A 24,669-nucleotide genomic window follows, 5' to 3' on the forward strand; every position below is an offset into this window, starting at 1 on the left:
TTTCCATATCCTTAGGCTCTGTATCCGTAGATTCAAACAACTTTGGATAGAAAATTTAAAAAACCAATAAATGTAATAATAGCACAAATGAAAAAACAATATAGTATAACAACTACATAGCACAATGTAAGCGCTATGCAATCATATCTCATCATGTAGAGATTAAAGTATATGGGAGGATGTGCATAGGTTATATGCAAATTCTGTGCTATTTTATATAAATAAGGGACTTGAGCATCTGTGGATTTTAATATTGGGGGATGGTGTTCTGGAACCAATCCACTGCAGATACTAAGGAAAGACTCTAACTAGAATTCATTTTATCATTTAAAAAAGTCAATACATATTATCTTGATACATAAAATCCTTGAGAGACCTGATTGATATTCATAAAGCTGCGTAAGTCTAATTGCTTTTATGAAAGTTGCTAGAAGCATCTTAGCCCAATATCAATCTATCAAATATTAAATCACTTTACCAATTTTAATAAATGCCAAGACTGATATAATCTGATCATAAGTTGCTATCAAGTAAGTGGATAACTGAATACACAGGATAGCTCAGAAATTCACTATTGGGATAAGAAGACCACAGAAAAGCATGATAACTGGTTCATTCATTTATAAGGAGGAGAACCTTGATTAAATCTGCAAAGAATTTTCAGTTTTTAATCTAATCCGCCCTCCTAATCTTCCTGGTGACTGGAAACAGGTTAGGAATGGGAGGTAGTGGAATAAACATGAGGATTTCTGTTTTTTTTAACCACTGCCATAAAAGCTTGGGAGAAAGATAAGCCCCAAATCATCGAAGAACATTCTTTTCCTTAAAATGTTTTCAAAATAAATATGAGACCAATCTTGAGAACAATGAACAACTGTGGATAAGTTAAAACCTTTAGGAAGGGGGATAACTGGGATAATTCTTGAGTACTGTATAATCAAGAACCAGGAGAACTGACATGTTTCCAGTTTCCTGGCAAAAGAAAGTGTAGGAAGGTAGGGTTTGGCATTTTAACATTTTATCTAGAACTATGAAAATAGAAACAACGGTGCAAAACATATGACTGAAACAAACAAAAAACCCAAATGTACAGCTCTAAAAATATGTGATCAATGTTTAATATTCTGAGGAATAAGTAACAAAATCAAGAAAGATTTTATACTTAGCTGGGTTCATTTCCTCTGAATTCTTCTAAGAGTTAAAAATGAACTATCACATTGATTGATTTAGAACCATCAGATTTTACTTAAGGAAAATCTATTACCTTTCAAAAAGTTATAATTTTAATGTTAGCACAAAAATTACTTCCTAACATTTCATTAAAAAAAAAAAAAACATTTCGCAGCCAAAGATTCCTATTTTTGAATTACAGTACTGCAAGGCACATACAGAACTCACCTCCTTCAAAACACACAGAAGATATACTCCCTGAAATAGAATTTTAAAATCCTTGAACAATTAGAAATACTACAAAGTTAGCATTTTTTAGGTAAAAATGTTGCTCCTACAGGATCATGCAACTTTCTTAAAATCAATTCAGCACATATGTATAAAGAATCCTTTTTAAAAACATTTGTACTTGAAATACAGATACAGTGATGCTGAAGACACTACACAAAAACTGAAAAGTACTATATCTTGATAAATTTTGTTATTGCCTTCCTTAGAGACTTTATCATCTCTAGTTGATTTTTAAAGACTTGAATTTAATAACGGGGTAATTACACAAGACATAAAGGATTTTTTAAAAACAAGTATTTTTTTTTTTTTACCTCTAGCATCAATTCTTTTACAAAGAATGCTAAATAAATTACATTTTTTGTTCAGTAAAACTGAAGATAGACCATTTAAATGCTTCTACCAAATTTAATGCAGCTTAATTAGGGACCAGGTACATATTTTCTTCTGAACATTTTTGGTCAAGCATGTCTAACCATAAAAGCAAATGGAATTTTAAGAGGTAGATTTTTTTTCCATGATGCATTTTGTTAATAAATGTGTCAAGAAAATAAAAACAAGCACTGAATGTGTTCTCTTGAAGTATAAGGGTCTAATGAAAAATAAAAGATAGATATTTGTTATAGTCTGTGACATTTTAACAGTCATGGTATTAGATGTTTCGTGACCAGTGCATTTTGGACTCTCTCAGGATCAAAATACGAGTCTGCCAACTGTATTAAATCCTCCTCCACCCCCTCCACCAGTTGGTCCACAGCTTCCTGGTGGGTCATTGTCATCAAATCCATTGGGCCGAAATGAACATGAAGCAGATGCAGCTTGTAGGGCCCGGGCTCGAGCATTCAACTCTTGTTCCTAAAATTAAAAATAATTTTTATGAAATTAAAATGCTAAATACAATGGTTATATCATCTATAGAAATATTTTAAAACTACCTTAATCCGTATAAGCATTCTTCAAATCTCAATAACTTTGAAACTAAAGCACCTACGAAAAAAAAACTTCTCTAAGAAAATATTACAGTTCCTGCAACACTCTAAAATATATTGGAATAGATTCTTTCCTAATATATTTAACATAGAATTCAAAGATTATCACAATAGATTATCTATTCTCTAGCAATTGGGGCTATTTTGGAAGTGGGTGATTACAGTTAAACATATTAATAAAGGAAGAAGAATGAATTTTTTTTCTGCCCTTTCCATAGACTGTTTCTCAATAAATAATAAGACAGGTCTCAAAAAACACTGACAAGTAAAATGAAGCCTACCTCCTCACAGTAATATCTAAAACGTTTCCTTATCAGGAAAACTTTTATCAGAAATCAGTCATATTTATCTAGATGCCAGGCATATATTAGGTATTCAATAAATATTAATGATCTCAGATTAGAATTCTATTAGGTGGTTAGCTTCAAAGGGAGCAAATGTGAATAAATACTGGCAAATTCATTTGGCAAGGTATACAACTGGATCTAAAACTGGGACCCACAAACTCTTTGGAAAAATAGGCAAAATATTCTGGCATGTGCCTATTTTTCTGGAAGAGGATCTACAGATTTCAAATGGGGTTGGTAAAAATAAGGTCTAAAAGTTACTGGTCACAGCATACCTGAACTTGTTAGCATAATTATCCTGAAGGGCTTTCAAAATACAGTTAACATTAATAACAAAAACACTATTATTTCGATTTTTCAACTTAAGGCCTAGTGATTTTGTTCCATCTGGCAAGGTAATACTATTTTATAATTTCTAGCTAAAATGATTTAGTTTATTATTATTCCCTCTTCACAAAATGCTCAATTTTTCATTACGAAGAAAAGACCCAGGCATACCCTGACACCTATCTGTCACATTATGAATACTTTATTTTTCAGTAGCATACAGCATCTTCTGTTCAAGTCCCAGTACACAAAATGATCAAGAATCACCTATTTTTATGGCTGAAAGGGACCTTTGATAAATCCTTGTAACAAAATGGCTTAACTAACCAGTCTCTGATAGGGCTTTTAAAACTTAATTTGCAGGATATTTCTTAAAAATATTTTTGTGATTTACAGTGTCATTTATAACAATTGCTGGCTCTTTGGTATAATGTCTACCTACAGAGTATTTTTAAGGTGATATATATATTAATTTATCCTTGATCTATAAAATTAAAGTAGGAATTACAAATGTTTTACAGATTGAAATTAAGTGCCATAAGTAACATCAGAAACAGACACAAACCCACCCAGCGACAAATCCTCATTGTTCTAGCTCTATAACCTATTAAACTATCCAAACAAGCAATGAAACTATGACTCTGTATCTGAGAAACAATACACGGTTTCAGATACATAGATGATGTCCCCTAATGAATTAAAATTGAACAGACATGTAAGGTAGAGTTTAAGAAGTTCTTCTTGAACTTCTCCTACTAAAAGATATGGCAAATTTTGCATAGACGTTTTTGTACAGTGATTCCCTTAAAGAAACTATGTCGAATGACATAAAATATAAAATTAGTAACTCCATTGCATGTGTACCCATGAAACCTATATTGTATTTCAAGATATACAGCATCCCAAAAAAGTAATATTCTTTTTCTGCTTTATTATTTATAGAAATATATGGCTGACAGAAAAAAACGTGCGGTATTCTGTTTTCTGATGATAAGCTTAGACAATGGATAAAAATAGGAAAAACTGTCTTTCATTTTACTTAATATAGGTAAGAACATTGTGTACAATGTCAAAATTATGATTATCATAGAATGTGTAATTTATATCACAAATTTATATGAGTACTAAAGTTAATTCTAATTTCAGTAGTAGACTATAGATCTAGTCACAGGAAAGTTACTGCTCCTTGAGACAAATAATTTGCAGTATATTTGTATTTCTCATTCAAGTGAAACTGTTGACATTAATCCTTTTTTTTAAACTGCACATACATATTGAATGTACTCTTCTGAATGTATGAAAAAGAAAAGAATTAAGAAGTTAAGAACTACTACCTCCTCCAAAGAAACAAAGGAAATAAACCAAGCAAGAAAAGATAGGAAGCGGACTGTGGCTGATGCGGGACAGATGGGTGGGTAATCTGGACCATGCAAGGATGATGTATTACACAATCTCTCACTGTATCCTAACCAAAGGCTTAGTTTTTATATTCCAGACACTAAAACAATGGAGATGCTCCTAATGGAAGCTGGACTGAAAGGAAAGAAATATATGAGGAGAAAAGTCCTTTCAAAAATTCACTTCGAAATCCACAATTTGCATTGTTTTCCCAAATGTCAGGCTATGATACACAGAGTAGAAAATGGTTTGTCATAGAAGATTTTTTGCCTGGGTTTTTCAAAACCACGGATCTTGCCAATACTCAAAAGAGCAACATTTTCTAACACTTGTAAATCTGGTTGTGGCTAGATTTAAAATGTAAAAATGAAATCCTAAAATGTAAAAATGAAATCCTAAAAAAAGCTTCTTAAAATTATCACAAGGTGAGTTTCTAATGTGATTATGAAGTATTAAAATGAAAGCAGCTACCCTGATATGTACTAAAATGTTAAATTCATTAGCAATATTGTTCAAGAGCAGAGGAACTCAAAATGTTCACTTCACATCCTTCCTTTTACGATTTAAGTTTTTATAACTGTTTTATAAATAGGTATAATGCTATTTCTTAAAGCTATAGTCCAGACATAGTAATCTATTATAAAGCATGACATATAAGAATTATATCTGAAAAACGGATATAAAAACAAAATGATAGAATGAAAACACACATGTACATGCTCCAGGTGTTTAAAACTAAGAAGTGATTGCTGAAAACTGCTGTATACATAATCTCAACACTATAGTTTTCTATTGCCTGGTAATTGTGAGCATTCACATAACAGAATAAACAATGTAGTCTCTCAACATGTACTTAAAATACCAGAATGGTCTGATTAAATGGTATGAAAAACTTCACAATTTGAGCCTTTATCAATCACTGTATTTAAAAGTAAATAGGCTGGGCACAGTGGCTCATGCCTGTAAGCCTAGCACTTTGGGAGGCCAAGGTGGGCAGATCACTTGAGGCCAGGAGTTTGAGACCAGCCCGGCTAACATGACGAAACTTGTCTCTACTAAAAATACAAAAAAATTTACCAGGCATGGTGGCGAATGCCTGTAATCCCAGCTACTTGGGTATCTGAGACCTGAGATTTGCTTGAACCCAGGAGCGGAGGTTGCAGTGAGCCGAGATCAAGCCACTGCACTCCAGCCTGGGTGACAGAGTGAGACTCTGTGTCAATCAATCAATAAATAAATGTAAATAATCACAATCTAAATATAAGTTCCTAACTGAGTTGATTATTGGGCCACATGCAGTGGCCCAGCACTTTGGGAGGTCGAGGAGGGAGGACTGCTTGAGCCCTGGAGTTTGAGACTAGCCTGGGTAAAATGGCAAGACAATCTTTAAAAAAACTTTTTTTAAAAATTAGCCAGGCATGGTGACACATGCCTATAGTCCTTAGCTACTCAGGAAGCTGAGGCAGGAGGATCACTTGAGCCCAGGGGTTCAAGGCTTCAGTAAACCATGATCACGGCACTGAACTTCAGCCTGGGTGACAGAATGAGACAATCTCAAAAAAAAAAAAAAAAAAAAAAAAATTGAATACTTATTATTGTATTTTTACTTTAAAAGGGTACTCTGATAATGAAACTCTGATTTACTACCTAGTCTTAATAAGGAAAATACCTTAATGTAAAATTTGGCGGTATCTTTTCTTGCATTAAACAACTTGTCAATATGAAACTTAAGACGGAATTTACAGCTGCATAAAACTGAAAAACTGAATTAACAAAATACAGAATGCTTTTTCTTTATATTAAAGTAACATACGAGTCTTAAAATAATAATGAAAAGAACAGTTCCTCACGCTCAAATATTGTATAATCAGAAAGTAATGGGGTAAATGGCAAGATAAACTGGAAAATCACTTGGAGCTAAGCTACAAACAAGTAGTTGCTATGGCTATACAAGCATTTGGGATTCTAATCACAGAAATGAGAGTAGTCTTTTATCTTTCAAAACCCGTATTTCTCCTTTGACTAATGTTTATATGATATCTAGTAAGAAGGACACAGTTGAATACAATCTATTTCTAGTATGTTGATTATAAGCCATCTGACTAGATGTTAGTCTTCAGTAGTTAATCAGTTCAAACAAATATTCTGATTTTCTATTTATTTCTGTAAAGTTCATTGTTTTTGTCACTCAAGAACAGTTCATTGTTTTTGTCACTCAAGAACACTGCTATATTTCTTTAAAAATGTATGAGTATTTTATAATGCAGTAAATTTGAGGGCTTTTGAGAAAATTTCCCTCTAAAAATCAGTACTATAGTGGTACATTTCTTATTCTATCTGTATCTTTCAGGAGTGACTTTCAAACACAAAATTTTTTAAATGTACTCATTCAAACTCAAAATCACTGAGACCACCCAATTAATATACCTAGAATTTCATCTGTAATTTACTGGTAGCCCTGTATGTTGAGAACAAACTGGCAAGTTTCAAAACAACAACAACAAAAAAATACTTTCAGCAAGAATGTTAACTTTTTATTAGCCTTTAAGTAATAAAATCACTAACTCCTTGAAAAAAGTATATTTATGAATAAATTTATCTCATATAAAACCATTCCTTGGCTTTGATTTACAACTATTCTCTTATCTCCTTGGTTTTACTGCCCACATCCTCAAAGAATATGAGTATCTTTTGTTTACATAGTCTACCTTTTAGTGTTTTTTTATCTTATCCACCTAAGTATCAATAAATAGCCCTTAAAATATTTGCACAAAGGTCTTGCGGGCATAAACACCACATTTAGCAGTTGTTTCCTCTGGTGGGTGAGACTGAGGATATGTCCACTTTTGTAAACTTTCTGTATTTTGTATGGCATGATTTCATAATGAGCCATCTTTTGTAATGAACAAATAAAATCTTCCGCATTACACCTGATTGACACTTTTCATTTAAATTGTCACAATATTAGAAAGGCAATTTATACAGGTAGAGAATACTTCATATAAATCCAGACCTACATTTCAGAGTTTCATAAAAACTTGTAAGTTAGATTTCAAAATGAGGGTACTCACTTAACTATCTATCAATTGTTTAATATTTTCAACAAATAAAGTATTTCCAACTTACCTGTAAATATAGTTTATTGTCTTTTGTTATAGCATCCATAAGTTCTTTCTGCAGAGGTGGGTCTCCATTTATCCAGAGTCCACTGGTTGGGTTATTACCACTTAAACCATTAGTACTATGCTGTTTTTTATACAAAAGCACATAAGCTGTGTCCTTTGGAAACCTACTTGTAATTTTCTGGACTGACTGAAATGAAGTAAATGTCACTCTACTGTCATTAAATAAAAACCATTCTTTTGACATTTCCTTATTTTCCAAATCCTGTTCAAAAACTGCACTGGGACTCTCTCTCCCTAGTAAATGACTCTGGGAGGATGCTAATGCCAGAGCCTCAGACTGGTGGTATATCTGATATGAAGACTCTGTACCTGTGATATTTCTGGCATAAGAATAGTAATGCCCACTTTCAGAGGATATACCAGAGTGAACCACAACAGAACTTAATAGATAGGGCACCAATTTTGTGCAGGAAGCTTCATCAGTCCCTGAAGGCTTTAATTTTTTAGCAAGGTTCTCACTAAGATCAGTGAAGTCAACATCTACAGACCAACTTTCTGACAATGAAGAGAAAGAAGTAGTTCTTTTAACTGGCAACTCCAAAACCAGTGGCAGTGATACATTGTCTAAAATTTTCCTTCTCACATGATACTTCTGATCATACGAAAATCTCAGGAGAGTAAGAATAAGGTATTCAGGTTCCTCTGTGATTTGCATAGTTTTCTCAGCATTCTGCAGAGAGGCACAGTTTTCACAATAATATTGGTTATCACCAGTAAGAATCTCTGGAGCCAAAAAATAATTTAGTAAGTCAGTTACTGAAGGTGTGGTTTCACCTCCTGGTTTCTGAGGTACATCTTTATTAACAAGAATCCTGTTAGATTCGTTAGGGACAGAAGTGTTTTCAGAACAGTAAAACTCATTAGGAGGACTGCCTGTGGTTCTTTCATTCACAACTGAGTCACAGATGAAGGCAGCTGTTGTTGGATTATAAACTACTGGTTCTTCTGAAGGACTGGGTATAGCGGCTTGCATTAGACCACCATCTTGTATACTGGGTGATGATGCTGGATCTTGGAAAGACATGTTTTCCAAAGAAGAGGAAGGACAAAAGGCAAGCGAAAGATCTGTAAAGGCTTCCACTTTTTGTGAGGTACTCCTGCAGTTCAAACAACATATGTGAGTTCGTAATTTTCCTCCAAACATTTTTTCTATTAAAGTCTTCTCACTGTCAGTTGTACGAGGGGTCTCTGTTAGTACTGCTGCTTTACTAGCTACTTCCTGTAAAGAAGTTTCACTGCATTCCAGAATTTCAGAACGCTTGTGTGAGGACTGAACTTTCAAGATCTTTTCTTCTTCATGGAGCCTGCAGGAGAGGATATCATTATATAGCTACTTAAATTAACTTCAAATGTCATTTCTATTTAAAAATATTAGTGGCTTCTATAAACTATTTTAATCAAATTTAATGTTTAATGTAAACAAATCAGGTTTTCCTGTTTTAATTAAAAGAAAATTGAATAGCTTGAGAATGCAGGAAGAAAGCTGGGTGGCTATTACTACTCTATATTCTCATTACACTTTCTTCATACTGCTACTTAAGAGCACGTATTACATTGCAGTTAATTATAAACGTCCCTTAACTGTCTTATATATCTCTGTCTTCCTGACATCTTATAGAAAGTCAGGCACAAATAAACTACTGAATAGATTCTTAGCTGAATGGAAGGAAGGCTGCACATACCGAGCCCAACTAACTTTACTAGTCATTCCACAGAGCAGAACAAAGACAGGGAGATACAGATGATAACAGGTTTTATTAATTAGATGGTCAGGCGACAATAAAATATACCAAACCCATACAATTATGAACTGGTCTAAAGGAGTGGCTCTCAAATTTTTTGGTGCCAGGACCCCTTTAACCTCTTAAAAATAATTAAAAAACAAAGAGCTTTCCTTTATATGGGTTGTATCTATTGATATTTACTGTCAGAACTGAGAAAATAAAATATTAACATTTAACAAACAATAATAAACCCATTATTTAATATTAGTAACATTTTAAAAATGAAAAAGTTGTATTTTCTAAAACCAAAAAAAAAAAAAGTAAGAATGGCAGTGTTTTACATTTTGCAAATACTTTAAGTATCTGGCTTAATAGAAGACAGCTGGAGCCTCATATCTTCTCTGCATTCTATTGTTACATGTTTTTTGGATGAAACATAGAAAGAAAATCTGGCCTCACACAGTTATGCTGTTGGGAAAGAGAAGACCTCACAGACTCCTGAAAGTGTTTTGGGAACCCGCAGGGGTCCCTGTATCACACTTTGAGAACAGCTGGTCTCAAGGAAGAAAATTCAAAAAAGGAAAACCAATTAAAAACAATATATAAAAAACATACAAGAAATGCAATAGTATTTTAAAAAGTAACATTTGAAATATGTTTTTAAAGGTAAAAGCAATATTAAGTAGAATTAAACTGTTATGAAAGACAACACTCAAATCACAATTTTAAGAATACATTTTACCTGTCAAGGAGAAATCTGAGGTATTCAGAACAGTCTTGCTGTGATCTGGGAGTAAACCATGGAGGTCTGGAAGCCTCAAAGAATATCCGAGGTGCGTATGCTTCCCTCTTTTAATAGCAATTGAGAAAATATAAGGAAGTGATTCTTATAGCATGAACCAAGTAACTGAAATCTTAATATACAGTGTTTAATAAAGATTATTTACAGTTAACATCGCATCAGCCAAAAGGGCCGGACATGGTAACTCAGGGACAGATAAAATTATTTAGAAATAAAGTTAGGTAATCTTTAGTCATAATTGCTCACTTTGCAGAGCAGAATTGAGAGCTAGAGAAACATGTAACTTGTCCAGGGTCATACAGCTAAATGAGTGGCACAGGACATTAAGGTAGAACCCAAGTCTAACTCTCGATATAAAGCTCCTAGTATCATCCCTCTACGACAGTCACATGTTTGAGTCCACAATTTTTTGATAAAAATCAAATCTAAAAAAGATTAATGTATATTTTGTTAGTGTGTATTCTGAACAAAGTAATAAAGGAAATACTCTACAGTAGAGTCATGCATACCTACTTTAGGCGAAAATTTCCTTGAGTAGATATGTCATAAATGTGCAGATTGTAAGTACACTGGTTAGAAACCCTTGCTAATTTTTTTTTTTTAAGTATAGAAGCTGTTTAGTGATTAAATTGTGGACTCTAGAGCGATCCAGGTTCAAATCCTAGATTTTGCCATGACAAAAGAGAACTGAAAAGGCATCTCAAAGATGTGATTATAAGTTGAAACTTTGGAATTCTCTTGACATTGATTATTTGTGGCATAACTTCATAACAATGAAGTTCTTAGTTAAGAAAAATTTTACCCAAATTAAGGGTTTACAGCATTCTGAAGGAAGGAAGTTTAGCCTATGTTAAACAGGGGCTTCAGAGCTGTTTGGTTCATATCTCAATCCTGCTGCTTGTTTGCATGACCCTGAACAGGTAATGTAAGCCTGTTTTCTTCATCTGTAAAATGGGGATATACCTTATTACATGATAGACTGTTTTTGATGATTAAGACATAAAAGATTTAGACCAGGGGCTAAAAAAATGTAAATGTTCAATAAGTTTGTTTTATTAATTATAAGATAAAAGAACTTTTCAATTATATGAGAAAATCTATCTGCCTAAAATAATCTGTCAGGCTGCTACCAGAGAGAGTCTCAACTGTGACAGAAATTTAATCAGGCTCTTTTTAATTTCTATTTTTCTTCTCTTGGGAGGAGCAGGGAAACCTCCCCTAAGATTTTAAGTTAATACAGTATATATCTGCCTACATATACATATAAACATATATATTTTATACATAATAAATACAGACTAGTGATAAAGAAAGCACAACAATCAATTTACGAGGAAACAACAGGGAGTGAGGAAGGAGACAGTTTTCATTTCATTTCCCTTGGTCTTGATACGGTAAATTTAATTTGTGAACATACTTTCCCCAGATAAAGAATAATACAATTATCTGAGTATATAACTACTCATAGGCCATTAGTATCATCTCATATTAATCCTGTCTAGATTCTTTCCATTTAAGAAGTTATATCTGTGATATTTCTCAGCTTGTAGAAAGAAAACAAAAGCATTCCCATCAACTGAATCCCACCAATTCTCAGCCTATTGTTTCTTCTGGCCCTAACTACTACTCCTTTAGACCTCTGTGAGATAAAGGCAATGAAAGTAAAACCAGAAAAATAACATATTATAAATAATGATATGTATATAATTCATGTGTATAGGCTCAAAATCTAAACTAAAAGTTCTTTGAACATAAAGACTCTTTTTTTTTTTTTTTTTTCAGACAGGGGCTCGGTCTGTCAGCTAGGCTGGAGTGCAGTGGCATGATCTCGGCTCACTGCAAGCTCTGCCTCACGGGCTCAAGCAATTCTCCTATCTCAGCCTCCTGAGTAGCTGGGATTACAGGCATGTGCCACCATGCCCAGCTAAGTTTTGTATTTTTAGTAGAGATGGGGTTTCACCATGTTAGCCAGTCTGGTCTCAAACTCCTGACCTCAGGTAATCTGCCCGCCTCGGCCTCCAAGTGCTGAGATTACAGGTGTGAGCCACGGCGCCTGACCAAGACTCTTCCTTTAATGCTTACCATTGACTACATATAGTGTCTCTTAATAAATGTGAATATTTACTATATATGACCACCTTGGTGCCATTAACATAAATTAATGACCCTGGATTAATGTGTGGACATAAAAGATCACCACAAAATTTTAAGCTCTAGAACTTAACAGATAAACAGAACTGCAGAGATCTTTAGTTATAATGAATGGGTATACATAAGAAAAGAGAAAAAAGCCCAGGCACTACAATATTATTTTAGTTGCTCATTATTGTACAAATCTATTAATTTAGTATCAGGAAACAAAGATGCATTCAGAAATAATTCTTCTTGAAGGAGCTTATTTATTGGATAGGAAATCATATTTTCTTTGTAAAAATTTCTAGATCAATGGGTCAGCATAATATTCAGCTACAATAATGGGAAGCAAGAGAAAAATATAAAAACTTAGGGCATATCCTGAAAATAGAAAAATATCTAGATATTTTAGGCAGTATCTCTTTAGCATTTCTAAGTGTATTTGTTGTAGGGATGAGATATCTATTATATTATTTCATCAGTTAAAAAGGTTAGGTATAATGTAAAGTTTAATAAATATTACCACAGTTAACATAAACATACTATACACACAAACACACTCACCTGCGTATGAGCCAGAAAGGCAAAAAGATGTTGTAATTTTTTCATTAATGAATTGCACCCATTTAGATTTAAAGATAATACTTGTCTCCTGAAACTGAGAGAGAATATAATGATTTATGTATATGTGTGCACACACACACATGCATTTTTAAAAAGCTTTTTTTATTTTTTCTGAGACAGAGTCTCCTTTTGTTGTCCAGGCTGGAGGGCAGTGGCGCAGTCTCAGTTCACCGCAACCTCTACCTCCCAGGTTTAAGCAATTCTTGTGCCTCAGCCTCCTGAGTAGCTGGGACCACAGGTGCGTGCCAACGTGCCGGGCTAATTTTTGTATTTTTTGTAGAGACAGGGTTTCACTATGTTGGCCAGGCTGGTCTCGAACTCCTGGCCTCAAATGATCCGCCCACCTAGGCCTCCCAAAGTGCTGGAATTACAGCCATAAGCCACTGTGTCTGGCCATTTAAAAGCATTTCTTAAAAGCTAAAAGCAAGTTAGTTCAAGAATTTATTGTCTTAAGGCCGGGCGCGGTGGCTCAAGCCTGTAATCCCAGCACTTTGGGAGGCTGAGACGGGCGGATCATGAGGTCAGGAGATCGAGACCATCCTGGCTAACAGGGTGAAACCCCGTCTCTACTAAAAAATACAAAAAACTAGCCGGGCGACGTGGCGGGTGCCTGTAGTCCCAGCTACTCGGGAGGCTGAGGCAGGAGAATGGCGTAAACCCAGGAGGCGGAGCTTGCAGTGAGCTGAGATCCAGCCACTGCACTCCAGCCTGGGCAGCAGAGCGAGACTCCGTCTCAAAAAAAAAAAAAAAAGAATTTATTGTCCTTAAAGTAAAACTTCATTTACCTATGGCCCTTTTCCTGAGGAAGTTGCCTATCTAACAGTAAAGAAGGAAGGGAAGAATGACAATAAATTAACACTTACTATAAAGTGTGCTAATGGACTATGTGCTATCATATGTTATTTCTATTTTCTGGATTAGCAAATAGAAATAGATTAAGCCATTAATTTATAACATAAGTAAACAACTTAAATTCTTTCAAATCTTCATGAAATAAAAAAATATGCTGTCATTAAAACACATTATAAAGTTAAAGTCATTCAGAGTACAGCAAGGGAAAATGATAAACTACTTAAAAAAAAAAAAAAGTAAAGGGACAACTGGGTATCCATCTGGTAAAAAATGAAGTTACATAAGATTATACACCATCACAGATACCACAGGACTAATGAGCTAGATATAAAATACAAAACTACTGAAGTACTTAAAATAAAGAAAGAAGAAATTTAGAGGATAAAGGCCTTCAAAAGTCCAGATGCTATAAATGAAAAGTAGAAGACTGGGACACATAAAATAAAAAAATTATAAATAAAACACCCCACAAATTTGAATTGTGACTGGAAAAAAGCACGTAGCAAAGGATGATCATCCAGAGTATATATAAATCAACACGAAAACAAAAAAGACCCAACAAAAAGATGTACAAAGAAAAGAACAGGTTATTTGGAAGAGAAACACAAATGAATGAAGAAAAATAAGAGAGGGAAAAAACTCTGTAATTAGCAGCGATATGCAAGTTAAAAGAGGCATTTTTCTTCATACTGGCAAAAAATTAAAAAGGCTGATTTGCTGCTAAAGGTACACGGTCTAGGTACAATCTTATATTAGTATCATAGTTCAAAATGCTACAGCTTTTCTGGAGAGCAATTTGAAAGATATTCAAAGGATATTCAAAGATATGGAGGATATTCAAAGATATGGAGGATATTCAAAGAAAAATCCTCTATATCTGTATAAGGGCAGACAGATGTTAATTATAAGCAAAACAACCTACTATTCATCAATAGGAGCATTATTAAAGGATTATTTATTAAATACCCGTTTAATTTAATGAGTATTTAATAAATAAATGATGGCATACACATTTACTGGGAATGACACGGATCTGTATTGCCCCAACATGGGAGTATTTCAAATACAAATTATTAAATGATAAAAGCAAGTGGCTAGAATACATAAATAGGATTCTCTGCAAATTTTCTTTTAAAAAATGCATTTGCTTTCATATTAAATACAAACATGCAACTGTACCGAAAAAGGTCTGGAACAATGTAAACTGTTAACAAAATTACTTTTGGAAATGGGAATATCTGCTTTTTATTCTATATAAAATTTAATTATTTTTAAACTATGAAGAATTCATATATTACTTAAGAAATAAAATGTGCTGTCTTCCTATTCAAAGATAATATTATTGGCCACTGTTCAGCAAAAGATAACCTTTTATTTGCTCTTGCTGTTGCAACTGCTTTGGTTTTCTGTTTTCTCTGTCATCTGTAAAAGGAGATGTCTGGACTAGATTACCTCTGATGGTAAGACGGGGATTCTTTTAGTCTTATGCCTAGTATCACTTGTGTCTAAAGATATATCTATTTTCTAAAAAAAAAAAAAAAAAATTCTCACAATTCCAAATATAAACAAACCAAAAAATTAAATGCTAAACGAAATCAAAAACACCTGAGTGCTGGTATTATAATCTGGGGCCCAACAATAAAATAAAGCGAATTCTACATTTCTTTCTTTCTTTTTTCGTGAGATGGAGTCTCGCTCTGTCACCCAGGCTGGAGGGCAGTGGCGCGATCTTGGCTCACTGCAACCTCTGCCTCCCGAGTTCAAGTGATTCTCCTGCCTCAGCCTCCTGAGTAGTTGGGATTACAGGCACACGCCACCATGCCCGGCTAATTTTTGTATTTTCAGTAGAGACGGGGTTTCACCATGTTGGTCAGGCTGGTCTCGAACTCCTGATCTCGTGATCCACCTGCCTCACTCTCCCAAAGTGCTGGGATTACAGGTGCAAGCCACCGCGCCTGGCCAAATTCGACATTTGATAGTTTAAGATTCCTCTGGGCAGGTGTAACAACTTGGAAAAGCTTAGAAGTCAATTTGTAAACCTCTTTGGGCAAGTTCTGTGAATACTTTATTGGTATTCAGGAGAAAAATTCAGTCATGTTTTTGTCTTCAGGAAGAGTTTATCATTATTTTGTACCTTTGCAGATAGCATTCACATAACTAACAACTTCTGATTTCCTATTTGCTTAGGTGCAAAAGAAAACGGATTTGAAAGAAAATTCTTAAGAGGGGAAAGAAACATGTCTGTTTATACAGGTGTTCAGCAATTATTGCCCTAGGGTAGAGCAGAACTTAAACTTCTTAAACAGCAACAAAGTTGTTGATCTGACAACAAAATACCAATGGGCAGATAAAATTATATATGACTTCCCTCAAAACACATACAGGTTAAAAAAATTTTAGTCTCACAGGATAATAGCAGTGAAGTACTCTAGCACACTTAAACTCTTTGGAATAGGTGCAATCAATCCTTCTTTTACACTGTTAAAAATCATCAGAGTAGCTGGGCGCGGTGGCTCATGCCTGTAATCCCAGCACTTTAGGAGGCCGAGGCAGGTGGATCACGAGGTCAGGAGATCCAGACCATCCTGGCTAACACGGTGAAACCCCGTCTCTACTAAAAATACAAAAAATTAGCTGGGCATGGTGGCGGGCACGTGTAGTCCCAGCTACTCGGGAGGCTGAGGCAGGAGAATGGCGTCAACCCGGAAGGTGGAAGTTGCAGTGAGCTGAGATCGTGCCACTGCACTCCAGCCCAGGTGACTGTGAGACTCTATCTCAAAAAAAAAAAAAAAAAAAAATCTCGTCAGAGTAATTTCTTTAATGTGACATTTAAATGCAATGAATAATAAGCAGAATTAATGTTACCTTTTCTTTTTTTGAGACTGAGTCTCAGTCTGTCACCCAGGCTGGAGTGCAATGGAACGGATCTTGGCTCACTGCAACCTCTGCCTTCTGGGTTCAAGTAATTCTCCTGCCTCAGCCTCCCGAGTAGCCAGGATTACAGGCGCCTGCCACCACACCCGGCTAGTTTTTGTATTTTTAGTAGTGATGGGGTTTCACCATGTCGGCCAGGCTGTTCTTGAACTCCTGACCTCAGGTGATCCACCGGCCTCGGCCTCCCAAAGTGCTGGGATTACAGGTGTGAACCACCACACCCAGCCTAATGTTAACATTTTCATAGTTTCTGAGCACTAATAGCAATTTCATTTCTGAATAAGGCAATAAAAGTTAACATTTATGCCATTTATATGGAATAATGTGTAGACAATTCTATCTATATTTCATCAGCATGCATCAACCTCTACAGTTAAAATGAAAAGATTCAAATTTAAACTTACTCTGTGGCCATAAACAAGGCTTGTATAACACTGTTCATATAACATGTATTTCCTAGGTTAATAAGACCTGTTTTCCCAGTTTCAGATTTTCCAGAAAGTCTAGACAAGCAAGACGCCAAAGAATTGGATTGAGAAGTCCAGGCACTTTGATTGAGAATTAACTTAATCTTCTCTTCACTGGGCTTGGGAAAATCCTACAGGCCATACAGAAGAAAAACAGTTTACAAGTAAAGTAAAAATTATTTTTGTTGTTTAATTAATAGCATTAAGATTCTTACACTGACATTTGAACTTTCTTTCCCCCCACTTAGTTTTGAAGTAACTGGTAGTACTTGGCTAGTCATCAAAATATCAAATTTAACTGTATGGCAAAAATAAATACTGTCTAATAACAGAGTTTATCAAGTTGAAAAATACTCAAAAGCTGGAAATTCAAGTCGCATTTCAACTATTTATGTTCTCTACATGCCAGCAAAATAAAATAAAACTTTGGGGTCAGAGAATAAACTGCAGTGCTATTCAAAGGCAGTAGAATGAAGACTTAAATTTTAGCACACAGTTAAACATAAGCAAACAATTTGTTTTCAAATTTTGTAATAAAAATGTCTCCTTTTCATTAAATACTAATATTTACTCAGTATTAACCCTTAGAAATAAAATCACAAAGTAATTAAGAAATGAGAAATGAAAGCATCTATGCACAATGACCTTTAACTTTAAGAAAAATAAAACTTAATCTCATGTTACCCATACAGAAAATTATTACAACATACGGATTTTTCTTATCAACTTGGTGAAGTATGAGATAACATTTCAAGTGTAAATTATTTCAAGCATGAACAGAGCACTGGAGAGTTAAGGGAAGTTGGTAAAATCATTAGGGCTTATCCGGACTGCTATTAGCATCTGGCACTTAGACCTTAGCAAACAAACATTTTCTAAAGGAGTTTCAATCTTCTAATTTTTGTTGTTGTTGACAGCTAAGAGTGCTTTCTTTGGGCTTAGAGCGAGCCCCTTGTTTCTTCTGAGCCTATATGAGTTATCAGAATTTTCAACATGAAAAACTCTGATGAACTAAAGAATGGCAATCAATTGACAAGTGCAGCAACTATCATCTATGGATCCAGTGACAATGTAGAAAGAGATTAATATTACCATCAAATCCACTCCACAATGCTCCTGTACATAATTTACTTCTGAAGTGTCAAAGTGTCACACCAGCAATATACATTAATTGCTTAACAGTCTGTTTTCTGAGCTCAACCAAAATAAGTTTGATTTAGTTAATGATACAGTAAAAAGAACTGTTTTTAATCCATCTCAGATACAGAAGTAAAGATAAGACCTTTATATTGAAATTCAGGTCTCAAAAAAACAAAAAACCTCCAATAGGATTGATTTCTAATAATTTCTGATTAAGTTTGGCTGAGTTCAGTTCTCTAATTCTTTTGCTATACACTGATTATGCAGTAAGTTTACTGAGAGGAAAGTATGTTTATTGTGATCCAGTCTTCAACACAAACAGAAGTGCTTTTTAGGCTAGGCACAGTGGCTCATGCCTGTAATCCCAGTACTTTGGGAGGACGAGGATCACTTGAGCCTAGGAATTCAAGACCAGCCTGAGCAACACAGTGAGGCCCCTTCTCTACAAAAAATAAAAAATTAGCCTGGCGTGGTGGTGTGCACCTGTAGTCCCAGCTACTTGGGAAGCTGAGGCAGGAGGGTCACTTGAGCTCAAGATGTAGAGGCTGCAGTGAGCCATGACCATGCCATTGCACTTCAGCCTGGGCACGACTGTCCAAAAAAAAAAAAGTGCTTTTTAGATCCATTTACATATAAAATTGAAACACAGTATAACTCCACAAATAATTCAAGTAAAGATTCTAAACATTGATGAACAGTCCACAGCAAAAATATAATTCAAAAAGAGGTCAGATGCAGTGGCTCACGCCTATAATCCCAGCACTTTGGAAGGCCGAGGCAGGCGGATTACTTGAGGTCAGGAGTTTGAGACCAGCCTGGCCAACATGGTGAAACCCTGTCTCTACTAAAAATACAAAAATTAGCCAGGTGTAGTGGCAGGTGCCTGTAGTCCCAGCTACTCAGGAGGCTGAGGCAGAAGAATTGCTTCAATCCGGGAGGCAAAGGTTGAAGGGAGCAGAAATTGCACCACTGCACTCCAGCCTGGGTGACAGAGCGAGATTCGGTCTCAAAAAAAAAAAAAAAAAAAAAAAAAATTAAAAAGGGGAAGAAATCAAAGTCAAATATTTTATTAAACTCCATTTCCTGTATTCTAAGACATACTCTACATATACTTTAACACTTCTAATATTGGGGTGCAAATCTGATGCACGCATTAACGTAACATTCCTTTTTAAACAAATTTCCCAAAAAGCTATTATAAATTTAAAGATATGCCTTATAATTGATGACACTGCAGAAATGAAGAAATATGGTTATTAATTTAGAATGGTGACAGCAGCCAAGAAAGCAGTTACTCCCTAAACATAAATGAAACCTGATTCTAACTGCATTTTTCAAACAAAAAGCATATTACCATAAAATCGTAAATTGAGTAGCTGGTTATAAGAATGTTTCACCTTACTAATATAACACAACTCCACAAATACTGGTACAACTATCATCATACCTTTATTGCTTCCAGAATAGGTTCATAGAGATCTGGAAATCCAGAATAATGATACATCATACAGTGTATCAATTCTGTTAATTGTACTAAGAAGGCTGTACTGGAAGGCAGACCATCATTTTTGAAAGAATGAACCAAATTAACCACATGAGGAACAATCTGAAAAGAAAAAAAGGATAAACAGTGCTGACTTTATACAAATTGGTAACACATTCTCTAGCCTAGAAACAGAATACAAACACTATATGATTAGCAAATACTTTTCTGTATGTTCAGTCACAGAGTTTTTTTTATTAAGTTAAACATTTCTAAAATATCAAGGTAAATCTAGTTTTCGAAGTCACATATGACTGTAATCCCATATATGACCCCTCTCCTCATCCTTACACACCATCTAAAACATAAACTAAGGCATAAAATAGGAATCTTAGTCATTGCTGCCATTCTGAAAAACGCTGTAGGTTGAAATTGTTAGGGTTATTATATTTATCAGATCATTCAATGGGAATAAACGTTTGAAAAACAATCCTAGAATTAGCTAAAGAGCTCCATCTAGTGTGAATTTAAAATTTTTTACTTGAAAGAATTAAAAGTACACTGCACATTAAAGTCTACTTCAAGAAAATCTTTACATGTGTAACTAACATTGCAGCTCAGGTAATAAGATTACTTTTAGATAAGCACAGAGACCATGCCTTACGTTAGAGTGGCTATTCTTACTAACAAATCCCATTTCCCACCCTCCAAAAGATGAGATGGTTCTAAAAATAAAGGGCATCAGAAACTTCTGTTAGTTTTAAAGAACTGGGGCTAAAAATAAAAGTGAAATCTACAATGATCATTGCTCATAAACATATAGAATATTGTTAATATTGATCATCAGCACAACCATCTTCTTTCATTGTAAAATTAAACTAAAAAGTCAATCAATCCAGAGCCAATCGTATCTTTAGGAGGTTATTAAAATGAAACAACTTCTATTTTACAGACATGGCTCTTTCCATTAGCCTGATACTATATTTTTTCAATTAATTTTTAATTATAATCTGATACTACATATGTACACTTCTTATGGTAAAAGGTATTTTCTGTTCTATTTCTAGAACATTTTGGGGTTGCTAACTCATGGTAAAAAACAAAGTTATAACTCTATTAGGGTCATACCATCAAACAGAAATAACAGCAATTATAGTAATAATTCATCAATTCCCTTTCCTTCCCACAAAAAGAACAATCATAGTCTTACAACACAGTGCTATTTCCATTCTGCTCTGTCTTGCTTTACATTTGTGCTTAAATCACACTGTACCTTTTGCACTACCTTCTTTTATCTTACCTCCATCACAGGCATTGATGTGACCATAAAACTACCAGTTCCTAGTGAGTTCATTCTATTGCTATCACCTTTACATTTCTAAGCAAATATGAATTACACTTCTGTCGCATAAAGCCACATTTCTCAGATATTCTCTTGCTAAAAGTCAGAAATCTAAATTATTTTGTTTTCTCAAAGGTGAAGGGAGACAGAAGAGGCAAAAATTTTAGAAGTGATTATTAAATTTATAATTTCAAATCTGTCAGATTAGGTCTTTGTAATCAGGTTATATGGTTGTCTATTAGCATATCCTAAATGGTCAACACTATCACGACATGGAAATAAGACTTGGTCTTTCACAGTTATACAAATAAACTTCCAAGCAGGCTATTATCTTCTAAATGTGTGAAAGTTGATTTTTTTGAATAAGTGAAACTAAATGTTTTTTGACATTATTATAATACTAAAGTTTTTGAGGAAATGTTTAAAACTTATTTAATTAGAAGCTTTGATTTTTTTTCTTTCTCCATTATTACTATCTGCCATAGTATCTGTTTAAAATAAATTTATTCCACTGGGTAAAATGCGTGAGAAAAGCAACCTGACCCATAACACCACATATTCTAACATCAACCTTGGTTTGCCCTAAGATATTCTCAATGTATAATGAACTATGATGCTGATTCCAGATTATTGCTCATACTTAGCAACTCCTAAGCCCAAGTTCTTTACTGAGTTATTTGGAGTTACAGGTGATCTAACTGCCACATTACCCACTATGAGATTAAGGAATGTCCTCAATGTGGGCAATAAACATTAGAATGAATGATAAAGTTATGTCAGAGAATCTCCTTCCTAGAAATTTGGAAAACATCTTGAGTTGATTTTTGTATATGGTGTAAGGAAGGGGTCCAGCTTCAATCTTCTTCATATGGCTAGCCAGTTGTCAAAGCACCATTTATTGAAGAGGAAGCCTTTTCCCCACTGCTTGTGTTGACAGCTTTGTCAAGATCAGATGGTCATAGGTGTGCAGCCTTGTCTGTGGAGTCTCTCTTGTGTTCCATTAGTCTATGTGCCTGTTTTTGTACCAGTACCATGCTGTTTTAATATACTACCATAGCCCTGTAGTATAATTTGAAGCTGGGTAATGTGATGGCTCCAGCTTTGTTCTTTTTGCTTAGGATTGCTGTGGCTACTCAGGTTCTTCTTTGGTTCCATATGATTTTAAAATAGTGTTTTTTTGGTTCTGTGAAGAATGTCGTTGGTAGTTTGATAGAAAGAGCACTGCATCTATAAATTGCTTTGGGCAGTACGGCCATTTTAATGATATTGGTTCTTCCTATCCATAAGCATGGGATGTTTTTCCATTTGTTTGTGTCTTCTTGATTTCTTTGAGCACTGTTTTGTATTTCTCATTGTAGAGATCTTTAACCTCCCTGCTTAGTTGTATTTCTAGGTATTTTATTCTTTTTGTGGCAGTTGTAAATGGGATTGCCTTCCTAATTTGGCTCTTAGCTTGGCTGCTGTTGGTGTATAGGAATGCTAGTGATTTTTGTACATTAACTTTGTATCCTGAGACTTTGCTGAAGTTGTTTATCAGCTGAAGGAGCTTTTGGGCTGAGACTATGGGGTTTTCTAAATACAGAAACATAACATCTACAAATAGTTTCACTTCTTCTCTTCCTATATGGATGTCCCGTATTGCTTTCTCTTGCCTGACTGCTCTGGCTAGGACTTCCAGTACTATATTGATTAGGAGTGATGAGAGAGGGCATCCTTGTCTCGTGCTGGTTTTCAAGGGGAATGCTTCCAGCTTTTGCCCATTGAGTATAATGTTGGTTGTGGGTTTGTTACAGATGCCTCTTATTATTTTTAGACATGTTCCTCTAATACCTAGTTTATTGAGAGTATTTAACATGAAGGCAGCTTGAATTTATTGAAAGCTTTTTCCGCATCCATTGATATAACCATGTGGTTTTTGTCTTTATTTGTTTATGTGATTGATTTGTGTATGCTGAACCAACCTTGTATCCTAGAGATGAAGCCTACTTGATCATGATGGATTAGCTTTTTTGAAGTGCTGCTGGATTTGGTTTGCAAGTTGAGGATTTTTGTATCGATGTTCGTTACATCAAGGATAAGACTTAAATGTAAAACCCCAAACTATAAAAACCCTGGAAGACAACCCAGGCAAAACCATCCTGGACATAGGAATGGGCAAAGATTGCATGACAAAGACCCCAAAAGCAATTGCAACAAAAGCGAAAACTGACAAACGGGATCTAATTAAACTTAAGAGCTTCTGCACAGCAAAAGAAACTATCAACAGAGTGAACAACCTATGGAATGGGAGAAAATACTTATAAACTATGCATCTGACAAAGGTCTAATATCCAGCATCTATAAGGAACTTAAACAAATTTACAAGAGAAAAACCCAATCAAAAAGTGGGCAAAGGACATGAACAGATGCTTTTCAAAATAAGACATATATGCAGCCAACAAGCTTATTAAAAAAGCTCAATATTACTGATCAGCAAAGAAATGCAAATCAAAACCACAATGAGCTACCATCTTCCTACCAGTCAGAATGGCTATCATTAAAAAGTCAAGGTTCAAAAAAAAGGGGAACACTTATACACTTGGTGGGAGTATAAATTCATTCAATCATTATGGAAAGTACTATGGTGATTCTTCAAAGAGCTAAAAGCAGAACTAGCATTTGACCCAGCATTCCTATTACGGGGTATATGCCGAGAGGAATATAAATCATTCTACCATAAAGATACATGCACATGAATTCACTGTAGCATTATTCACAATAGTAAAGACATGGAATCAATCTAAATGTCCACCAGTGACAGACTGGATAAAGAAAATGTGGTACATATACACCATGGAATGCTATGGAGCCATAATAATGAGATCATGTCTTCTGCGGGAATATGGATGAAGGTGGAGGCTATTATCCTTAGCAAACTAACCCAGGAACAGAAAATCAAATACCCCATGTTTTCACTTGTAAGTGGGAGCAAAATGGTGAGAACTCATGAACACAAAAAAGGGGACAATAGACATTGAGGTCTACTTGAGCGGGGAGAGTGGGAGGAGATAGAGGAGCAGAAAAGATAACTATTGGGTACTTGCTTTAATAACTAGGTAATGCAATAATCTGTAAAACAAACCCATGTGACACGAGTTTACCTATGTAACAAACTTTCACATGTTTCCTTGAATCTAAAAGTTAAAAAAAACGTGGAAAACAAAGCCTTTTCTCAAATGTCTTACACATGATTGTGCCTGAAGACAAGGACAAATAATTGATGTTTTTTTCTTGGAAGACTTTGCTAGTACACCCGCTATCTTAGTTCCAGTTTTGTTTTCTATTATACATATATATAAGGTTATTGCTTGATGATTAAACTCACCAAAATTAGGGCAATTAACTGCAGAAATCACTCATCCTAAGTGGTAATGTGTAATGTAATTACGTGCTAGTAAGGTTTACTTACTATAAAGCCTGTGGAC

At 34.8% G+C, this 24,669-nt stretch overlaps 1 protein-coding gene across 1 annotated transcript in view; it reads right to left on the bottom strand.

Annotated features, from left to right (window-relative positions):
- Positions 1 to 604: 604 nt before the first annotated feature.
- USP38 (ubiquitin specific peptidase 38) overlaps positions 605 to 24,669 on the bottom strand; it is a 37,947-nt gene continuing 13,882 nt past the window's right edge. Inside the window, exons 5-10 of the mRNA XM_011987160.1 lie at positions 19,828 to 19,986; positions 17,178 to 17,371; positions 12,928 to 13,021; positions 10,171 to 10,277; positions 7,646 to 9,008; positions 605 to 2,313 (exon numbers count right to left, since the gene is read on the bottom strand). Of these exons, the coding sequence (XP_011842550.1) occupies positions 2,152 to 2,313; positions 7,646 to 9,008; positions 10,171 to 10,277; positions 12,928 to 13,021; positions 17,178 to 17,371; positions 19,828 to 19,986 (2,079 nt within the window). The 3' untranslated portion in view covers positions 605 to 2,151. The remainder of the gene's footprint in view (positions 2,314 to 7,645; positions 9,009 to 10,170; positions 10,278 to 12,927; positions 13,022 to 17,177; positions 17,372 to 19,827; positions 19,987 to 24,669) is intronic.

The sequence above is a fragment of the Mandrillus leucophaeus genome, unplaced genomic scaffold (assembly GCF_000951045.1).
Source record: "Mandrillus leucophaeus isolate KB7577 unplaced genomic scaffold, Mleu.le_1.0 Scaffold301, whole genome shotgun sequence".
NCBI classification, from domain to species: Eukaryota; Metazoa; Chordata; class Mammalia; order Primates; family Cercopithecidae; genus Mandrillus; species Mandrillus leucophaeus.